A 10,340-nucleotide genomic window follows, 5' to 3' on the forward strand; every position below is an offset into this window, starting at 1 on the left:
GCACAGCAGTGGACTGGTGGAGACTGGCATGATTACTTGACTTTCCCCTGCATAATTACAGTGTGTCATGAGCATATGCTACTTACAGTAACCATGTTAGACTAAAGTTGTCCATGCATGAAATAAATGCTGAGGTTGCAATGCATAACTGAGTTACACTGTCTGTGTGAGCAATGTATGAAGTCATCCTACTGTATACAGTATATTCAAATCTGCTCCAGAACTCTACATTAAACACGTTGATCATGAATCAGCTGAGTCACTGGTCTCTTAAAGGGGAAATCCACCCTAAAATAAATATCCTTTTTATTACTTTCTATCACATCACATGTTAATTTAAAAGGGGGCAGGTCCTTGTTTCACGGACACATGCTGAGATTCACTGCTGTAAACTGTAAAGCCATTCAGTTTAATCTAATTTGGGTATAATAAAGCAAACAGAGCCAACAGAGTCAATTTTTAATTCGTCAGTGGACCAACTCCCTAAAGTGACACCTGATGACATAATCAATTAATGTTTAAAGGCTCTAATTTCCATCTTGATGGAGATATTTGTCTCTTTGTAACTGGTGATTTTCCTTTCCACAATCACTGCGTTCCAGTGCCATCTGAATTCTGTTTTAGTGTGGACTTTCCTTTTAATGTTTGCATTGAATCTCATGTTTAAGCAATATTTGTCCCATGGTAAATGGAAACCAATAGCTCAGATGTACTTCCCTCTCCTCTCCAGAGAGCCTGTCTGGATCAGAGCCAGATGTCTTCAGGCTGACTGGAAGGTAATTAAGTGGCAGCAGACTGGGGCATGCTGTTTCAGGCATCCGTATGAAATGATAATGGCAGGGCTGCTGCCTTAACAAAACAAAAAAAGATAATATGACAGACATATACAAACACAAAGAGACATGTACATGAAGCTCTTACGAGTTTTGGGTGATGCAGACCAGTGAGGTTTCACATTTCAAGGGACAGTAAACACTGAAAGAATGACAATACAGTTTGTATATACTTCTCAGGCTAGGAAGATATATTCCAGAAGGGCTTCAATCATTTGACCAATGGCTGAGTTGGACATGATTTTCCTTCCTGAATTGAAATGTAGCCTATAAGAAAATACACAACAAAAGGTTCATTTTGGGAAAGCCAGCCGCAGATTAATGCAGTCTGCAGCAGAGTTAACACAAATTCTTGCATTGCATTCTAGGACAATGTAATTTATAAAACACTAATTTTATCCACATTATCAGTGTTTTTTGCAACGTAAGTTGAGCACTTGAATTGCAAAAATGTCACTTACAGAAAGGTTGAGTAATCTACTTTTAATAGAAAAGGAAAAGATATACAACTACTGCTTTTTTTAAATGTCCACCGTGCTTCCCATAGTAGATCTGCATAAATATTTTTATCAGTGATGTGTAATTTGTCTGAGGGTAAATTGACCCCACAATGTCAGTCAAAAGACACTTGTCAGGTTTCATTACCCAGAATTCTGGAGTAGACACATCATCAGAGGTGGCTTACAGCGGTGGATAACCTTGAACGGACTCATTAATGTCCACTCATCAACCTTGCAGTGCTTACTCCAAGTCCCCATATTACTTTATTATCATGGGAAGATGTCTTTGTTTGCACTCTACTGCAGTCAAGGAGAGCAAATCCAAGCATTTACACAGTAAGAATAGTGGAGATTTACCTGCCTGCTTCACCACTTACACACATATAGAATAATATGACTGGCAAAATGTTACATACATCATGTTAAAGGGCCACATAACACTGTTTCTTTTGGTAGTACTGTGAGTAGTTTGAATTCAAACTGTCCATAGCTTGATCTATAGATTATGTTTTGAAAAGATTATGTTGTTCTTGGTTTTTTTAATGTAATTTTTCAATGCTATGAACAACACAAATGAAATCCTATTCACCCCTACAGTCTTGCATTGGCGGCAGGAATCTCAGACACAGACGTTCCAAGACTGAAAAAATAAAACCAACACTACATAGGCTACAACTGGATAAGTGACAATAGTGTTTTTTGTTTTGTTTTTTTTTTTTTGTTTGTTTTTTTCTTTTAGTTAACTGATCCTATAATTATAATACCATTTCTATTTGGGTGTAACATTTCTTCTAAGAAAAAAAAAGCATCGATAAATGGGTTACTGAGGGTTTGGATTTTTGTCTCTGTTGGCGGTTGTTATCTTTTTTGCTGATCCGTGACACATTAGTTCATTCTCTATCACTTTAGTGGCATAATAACATGTAAGAATGCAGTGATAATTAATCTATACTGTTTTTTAATGAATTCTTCTTTTTCTTTTTTCTTTTTGCAATGTATGCTTCAGTGAAGTGCAGTTACCTTCTTATCACCAGGGAATCCTTAGTTGCTGCTTTGAAACAGCAGGGGCGCTGTGCGAACCAGTGGATCAGTGTTATGAGATGGTCACATGTCATCGATGTGACGAGGGCAAATGAGGAAGTGGAACCGACTTGTGTGCGGGTTTAACCAAACTGAGAGGAAGAGGCAAATTTTAAACATGCAACAGAGACAATCTTTGATCTGTTGTCACCGTACTTAATGAAGAGATGGTGTGTTTTCACAACATTGCAAGGCAAGGAGAAATCTTACAGTGATTCTCTTGAGTGATAACTTTCACTACACATTTTAAACTAGAAGTTTTACAGGAGCATGTTTCACCAAAGTCATCCGAGTAAAGCGTTTGTCCGGAGATTGATTCTTCTCCACGTCCAGTGTAATAAGCGACTTGTAGCGATGTCAATACCGATGCTCTCAGAAGAAAGCTCGAAGCGACTGAGGAGCAGCAGCAGCAGCAGCGTGTTACAGATCAATGCAGACAGGAGTGAAGCAGACTGCAGAGACGCGGGGACAAGCAGCAGCGTGGGGGGCGCAAGAAACTTCACAGAGGAAGAGCTGGCCATCTATAGAATCCATAGAGAAGCCTGTGAGGTAAGATGCATCACTTCAAAGACTTCAGATTCAATGATGTCATGTTGTTCAATCAGATAACCACGATTATGCATGTAAAATCTGAATCAACAAAGTAATTTCTATCAAATAACTGTGTTTGAGTCATAAATAATATTTCTCCATTAGACTTGTATAAAGCTAGATAAAAACTGTATCTCAAAACTAGAGATGTTCCAATACCATTTTTAACTTCCTGAAACCGATTCTGATACCTGAGCTTGTGTATCGGCTGATACAGAGTACTGATCCAATACCAGTGCATTAAAAAATTATTTTCACAGCTGTATACTGCTAACCCTGTGTAGGTTGCTGTCATTGCTGCATAGCATGGCTCAGATAAAACCCTTTGTCAAACATGAACAAATACATTAATGCCATAAGAACCTTTCTTTTATTATTACATGATACAGTAGCATATTTTAGACAGTATCGAAGGCATTTCCAATACTAGTATTTGTATCAGAACTACTCTACTCAAAACTGTACTTTAGTGCAATACTTAACTAAATGCGCTTAGTCTCAAACTTTTTATATTAGGCTATAGCTGAACACAGTTAAGCCATGTGAGCAATTACAGAGCAACTGTAGTGCAGCAATAAAAATTTAATAGAAGTCTTAACTACGCAAGTTGAATCTACTGAATCTGTTTTCCAAAACAAAGTCAATATATGTGAGGTCACTGAAATGATTTTGGAACTAAAAACCAATATTCAATACTTTCTGAAACATTGTGATCGTGTGATGATCGTGTCAGACATGCTAACCTTGAGGTAATTAAGTGTTAAAAGAAACACCATAGTTAGCATGTATTAAGAGATCTGTTCTTTGAAAAAAACAAACAAACCCAAATGTCAATTTCACAAGAGGCCAAATGACATAAGTACAAATGATATTGGACCAGTACCAACACTGTTTATTAAAGCGGATACTGTCCCAGCCATAATATCAGAGTATAATAAGATGCTACTTGTGGTGCATCTTTAGAGCCCATCTGTCCCCAGGGCAGGATTCCACATGGGCCCTTGGCAAAATGAAATGTGTTTGTCATTTTAATACTAATAGTGAACATAATGGTTGAAGACTTTTTGGTTTGATACAAGATATCACTCTCCTCATTCCTCGCTCTCTAGCTGTAAGATTTATTATATTCTGAACCATTTAACAAAGAGATTGTGGGTAGATTAGGCCTGTGTTGTAATACCCTGTCAGATGGTAGCCTGAGGCTGTTTTAGGCTGACTCCAGTCTCAACAGTTTTGTTACAATTTTACTTGAAGGCATACCTACCCAGTGCTTTATACACAGTACATGTCATATAAGTAATGATCAGATCCATCATATTCGCCGAATCTTACTTGCTCTTCATCAAACAGAAGCAGTGAGCTCTCCGCTCTGTGCCGATGACAGTAGTGAATAGGTGTCATCTGCATGCCTTTAGGCTTATTTGTTGTAAATATTGTGCTTCTGAGTGTGGATGAAGCTGAAGCAAGTTGGCCGCGACCTGAGGAGAGTGGTAGAGCCTGGGTGGGAAAAGCACAATACAGAGGGGGCCCAGCTATGCCAGCTTCACTATGTGGCCCTGCAATGCCATGTGAAATGACAGGCCGTGTCACCAAAAGGCCTGGGGCCTTTTTCCCTTTGTAGCCTGTCAAAGCTCACCAACTAGTGGGCTCTCAGTTTGAAACAGACTGAGAGATGACATTTTCTAACTTCCTAAGGGATGGCAGAGGAGTTCAGTGTTTTTCACTTGCAGAAGGTGTTTGTGTGGCTATACAAGATGAATAATTTGTCCAAATAAAAGAATGATTTTGTCTAAAATATGTTTTTTTTAAGCACCCTGCAAATCTGCAAATCTGCAGTGAATAAAAACAAACTTGTTACAGACTGTCTTACATCTGTTTCTATGCATAGAGGTCATCCATTCTCTTTCCTAGTTGACCCAAAGCAATCTGTCTCCGTGTATATGTTTATATTCAGTGTTATACTCGTGCGTGCCTTTGTGTTCCGGTGTGTATATGTGCTGTATATGGTTAAGTATGCAGGGGTCACACATCCCCATATGTGTTCGTATGTCATACTAATTAAATACTAATATCTTCATTATATCCAGGCAAAGAAGCAGATGTATGTCGACCCTTCCAGTGGATACAAGGTGTTCACAGAGTATGCCCACGTTCAGAGAGGGAAATGCTGTGGCAGCGCATGCAGACATGTGAGCTCTTTGTTTTCTCTTTTACCAGGTTGTTCGTCCACCTTCGTTTCACCTGTTGTGTTGTGCTTGGTCCTGTTCTGTTCTGTTCTGTTCTGTTCTGTTCTGTTCTGGGCTCTGGGAACTTCCATGTAAGAAAGCTTTGACAAATGTTCTTAATTTCTTACACCTAAAACATCATGTAAAAAAAAAAAAAAGAAAAAAGTTTTGTCTGCAAAGTTGTTAAGGGCGTCTAAACATCAGCTGTCCATGGTGCTGAAAAGGATGATGAATTAATTTAATTTAATAACACAAATAATTTCAGCGTATATAGCGTATAAACAACACAAGCACTTATCAATCATTTTACTTAGTATGACAATGTACCTTAATGTTCAGTCAGTACTCTGAGCTTCTATATGATGCATGTGACTCTGTGGAAGAAAGTAAAGTGATTGTGCTGCGATTGATTGGCCTGCTGCTGGAGACAGATGTTGCCCATAAGCACAAATTAGGAAATAGCTTCAAATCTCGAAGTGATGATTCTTAAAGTTCCTGAATGTGAGCAGGGTCACCTCTTCATGCAGGTGTTGGATTCTGTTGCTCAATTAACCCGCCTGTATTTAAACCGAAATTGTCAGTCTCTAACAAAGCAACACACCTGGACAAAACGCAGCAATATGGAAGTTCAAGAAAAGTAGCGCTTAGGGCCACATGATGGCAACATAAAATGGCCAATATAATGTTTAAAATCCATCTTAAAGGGAACGCTAACAATCATGGGTACAATGAAATGAAAGTATCGGACTGCATCCCCAGTAAAGTCCAGCGGATGTCTATGCTGTACATCGCTGCTGCCTCGGCGATGACACCCTCACATGATTGAGAGAAGAAAAAGGAGGAGGATAGTGACAGATGAGCAGATGTAAACCAGACGAGGGCTGCACAACATGTGGCCTGCTCGGTGCATGTCAACATTTTATTGAAGTTTTCTTTGAAAAGAAAATCATTTTAACTTAAGTTGGACTTAAAGACCAATGGAAAAAAAAAACAGCCTTTAAATGAAACACACAGCATGCAGTTAAACTTATAGGTGTTCGGACTTTGTAAGATGCTTCTAACCTTTTACAAGTTGACAGGAATTGATTTTTAGTATTAACGTCTTCAGTTACAGCTGTTTTCAAACCTGTAAATGGAGGTAGATAGAGAAGTAGGATGGGTTTCATCTTTTGTTGTGTCCTGGTGAGACTTTCGTTCTGCTCTGTCTAGTTCACATCCTGTCCCATCCCATCCGCTCATGTCTCATACCCTATCCTGTCTTCCCCTGTTCTGTCCTCTCGTGCTCTGTGTGGTCTGGTCCTCATTTGGCTCTAATTCATCCTGTTCTCCGCTGTTTTGGGACTTCGCTCTTCTGTTCTGTGTTGTTCTTTGCACATGTTTATGCCTTGTTCTCTGTGTCACCAAAGATCGACTCCACATGTCGCCATTTAACATCATTTACTTATTTCTTTTTCTCCACCAGTGTCCATATGACCAAGTCAACGTGAAGGACCCTGCCATGAAGAAACAGTTTAATTCTTTATTTTATGTATAGGCCTAACAGAGCCGTGCCAAAGGTAAAATGTAAGACCCTTTTTAGAATGGAATACCGTACATGTTGCTTGTCTTCTGCCTGTCGTTATTTGGACTACTTGAGTCATTTTTTTTAGCAGTGTGCTAAATGATGAAATATGGGTAGTGTCTGTGCAATACTTACCTCCTATGAATCACAACTATTCTTAGGATTATTTTCATTCTCACAAGACAACGGAGGATCTGGAGGAGGAGGAGGAAGGGTCTGTTCACTAGAACCTCATGTGAAATAGCCTTTTATCACACTTGTTTTGTTTTTGTTTTTTTAGATATGTTTCTCAAATGTCCAATGTAATGCCATGAGTTTCATTTTTCATTTCTCTTTAAGAGTATTGAATATTTTGTGGTATTCAGCTCCTCTGATGCATTTACAAGGGTTGTGGGAGTATGGAGATGAAAACTGAAAGAGCATTTTAGATCTTCGCCCTCAAGATAAAGGGCATATAAGCGAAAGTAACTGTAGATAGTCAGATGGAGTCTTGTGCTCTTTTGCTTTGCATCTCTTGTTATTTTTTCTCCCAAATGTACGACTGCATGAATATTAGCATCATTTACACTCCACAAGTGCTCGACTGAACTGTCTACCTTTGACTGAAATACTGTGTTGTTAAAAATAGGCAGGGGCCAAGGGTCAGGCCTTACACTTGGCTATGCTGCTTTTACACCACTTGATGGAATCAGGCTGTTAACAAACATGCCATGGACATCAACAGCAGCCCTCCCCACCGGACTCGCAGCTCAGCCTCCTGGCTACACTTGGCTACAGCGCAGCTCCCTGCAGCTGCTCTCCTGAGCTGCAGCCTAATGAACTCCTGGGCCCTCTTATCCCAGCACTGCAATAGATCCGCTCATGTTCAGGAGCATGCTTTCGACGCACACATGCATAGGCAGGCTTACTCCATTAGAATACCCTGTGGCTCTTAATAGGCCAATATAGAATAAAGGTTGCACTAAATGCCGCACTTTGTAGCCCACAGTAATAGTACAAGGTAGGGTCAAGCGCTCATGCAGCTCTACCTGTGCGTGCAGGAGATGTTGGAGGAAGATGTGCCACTTGATTTGTGAGTGCGTGTGGGTAGGCAGCGCGATGCCTTCAGGCGCTGGCTCTGAACCTGCCACACACACTCACCCGTCTCCGCCTGATTGGGCAAACAGCGTCGGGATGAGAGGATGTGTCTGCCGCGGAATTCTGTCGCAGCCGCCTACTGGCGCGACCACAATTTTCCTCGGCAGGTGGGTCCCAAAGGCAAGTGCTTAGTGATCGGAGCAAAGCCCTGTGAGCGGCTACAAGGAGATTCATGATCCCAACAGTGCTGGGGAGGACAGGTTCTTGGGGACGCGTCGTCAGGCGGGATGAGAGGCGAATTTATTTGGTGGTATTCTAAACCGAGGCAGCGGAGCGTGCGGCAGCAACATTTCTACAGCGGGACGGTGAAGGTGTCACACTCATCAAGTACCTGGGCCCGCTTGCCTGCCGCGGCTCTGCGGGTTTTGCCTAGGGACTTGTCTGTCACATTAAAGTAGATGCATTGCCATTCAGGGCTTCGGCGGTCCCGCAGCCTGACCATGAAATAGGCCAACTTTCATGTCTGCTTCATCCCTCCACGTCTTCCCAATCCAGTGATGGCACAGTTTGAAATGTTTTTTTTTTTTTTTTTTTTTTTTTTCATCGTGTTCTAGCCGAGCAGTTGGTGACTTAGACACAAACAGCACAGCAATCTTTTCGACAGATTTATGGAGAAATTTACTTGAAAATCTACTCCTCCTACCACCAGACACGATATTTAGAAACTGTGCGTTTTATCTTGGGCATTTTCTTGAATTTAAATGTACGATTGCCAGATGCCATGTATTGTATATACACAATGAGAAAGCTTTTAACTAAAAACAGTCAAATCATCCATGTTTCTTCATATTTCTTGTCCTGTACATTCATTATAGCTCATTTTATTTTATTTGACAAGTTTCAAAAATGCCTTAATCTACCTTATACATGATTGAATTCAGTTTGTTGATTTTGGCTTCTCAATATAAGCAAATGTCTACTCAAACACAGCTGACACAGACAGTGGTGTTCCCACAGTGCAGATGTGCTCCCACGTTACAACAGCCAACCAGACGTGAGGTGTTTATTTCAGGCATTTTGGACTGAACATCTCTGACCTTCAGCTGGAGCATATGCTGTGCTGGAGCAGAGTGGCAGCCATATACCGTGTGCCTTTCTACAGGACGATGGCACTAGCCGCAGAGAAAGAGGGAGCTGTCCAGTTTGGAGCTGTGACCAGACAGGCTCTAGTCACAACCAGTTGACAGGCCAAGCAGCCCCCCCGCCGCCGCCGCCGCCACCACCACCACCCCAACCCCCCATCTCAAACAGGCACAGCAACCCTGCGGCCAATGGCCCCAACCACAGTCAGTTACAGTGTCTCCATCACTGTTGGCCAGACCAGCCAGGAACTGACACAGGGTTGGTGGGGGGAAGAAAAAAAAAACTTGAGTGTCAGCCGTATGATGGCTGAAAGGAACATCACTCTCAGCAACTGGCCAGGCACTGCTTTGTATGTTTGTGTGTGTGTGTGCGCGCGCATGTGTGGGTACGTGCACGTGTGTCTTGATATTCAAGCAGCATTTGAGCAGCCCCTACATCAACGTCTGGTCGTTCTACACAGACAATGTCAGCTTGCCTCGGGGCAGCAGCCTCCACAGTGGTCATATGGACAACCAGATCCCTGTGGTTGAATTAGTGATAAAAAACACACATGGCCACTGAGTGACAGTCAGCGCACCAGATTCCTTTGGACAGACAGGGCTGCAAATAGCACAGAGGAGCAGTTTCTCCCTCTGACCGCAACTGGTGGTCAGGCTCATGCCAGGCCAAGTCGTGGCTGCCAGATGAGCCCAGATAAAAGGAGAGTCAGGGGCAGTCACAGGCACCTAAGTGCCCCGAGGAGCACTTTGGCCTGTTTATTTCCCTCCGGGTTCTGATCTGATGATACCATATCTGTGATTTCTTGTCTACACTTACAAGACAAGTGATGTAGGTTTTTTTTTTTTTAACCTATTTCACATTATGGTCCCTTCTGACACTCTGTCCTCAATTGAAGTAGAAAGAAGGAGCCTGTTTGACAATATAACAACATATACAAGCATCAACTAAAACCAGTGTGTCTCCTCCAAAAAGCCGCTTTGCCCCAATAAGGTTATATAGCGATAAAGAACATCCATCTATTATGTTTCCATGTCCTTTCTAGTGTGGCCAGATATGGACTAATACGTGCACCATTCCCCAGGAGGATACTGTGTCCCCAGAGGAGACGGAGGGGGGGTGGTTTTAGAGGTGGCGGTGTGCAGTTGGAGCTGTTCTGGAGGCAGGGAGGGGAGGCAGGCAGCAGTTGGTGTGCAGAGAGCTGAGGCTCAGGCTGGCTAGTTAAGAGCTTCTCTCTCCTATCCTCCATCTGCCAGGGACCGGGGTTGTGATTTGAGCTCCAGCAGAGCAGAGCAGGGAGGAGATCGAAGGAGGGGGCTGGAGGGAGGTAGGG

At 42.1% G+C, this 10,340-nt stretch overlaps 1 protein-coding gene across 1 annotated transcript; it reads left to right on the plus strand.

The window, feature by feature from the left end:
• Positions 1 to 2,452: 2,452 nt before the first annotated feature.
• Positions 2,453 to 8,702, plus strand: cunh1orf53 (chromosome unknown C1orf53 homolog). The gene is made up of 3 exons (XM_087173927.1): positions 2,453 to 2,962; positions 5,092 to 5,193; positions 6,692 to 8,702. Exons 1-3 carry the CDS (start codon positions 2,684 to 2,686, stop codon positions 6,761 to 6,763), a joined length of 453 nt encoding a protein of 150 aa, XP_087030053.1. The 5' UTR covers positions 2,453 to 2,683; the 3' UTR covers positions 6,764 to 8,702.
• Positions 8,703 to 10,340: the final 1,638 nt, after the last annotated feature.

This window comes from Seriola lalandi, unplaced genomic scaffold, assembly GCF_002814215.2.
Source record: "Seriola lalandi dorsalis isolate HSWRI2012SDOR001 ecotype SW California unplaced genomic scaffold, Sedor1 jcf7180002054293, whole genome shotgun sequence".
Classification (NCBI taxonomy): Eukaryota; Metazoa; Chordata; class Actinopteri; order Carangiformes; family Carangidae; genus Seriola; species Seriola lalandi.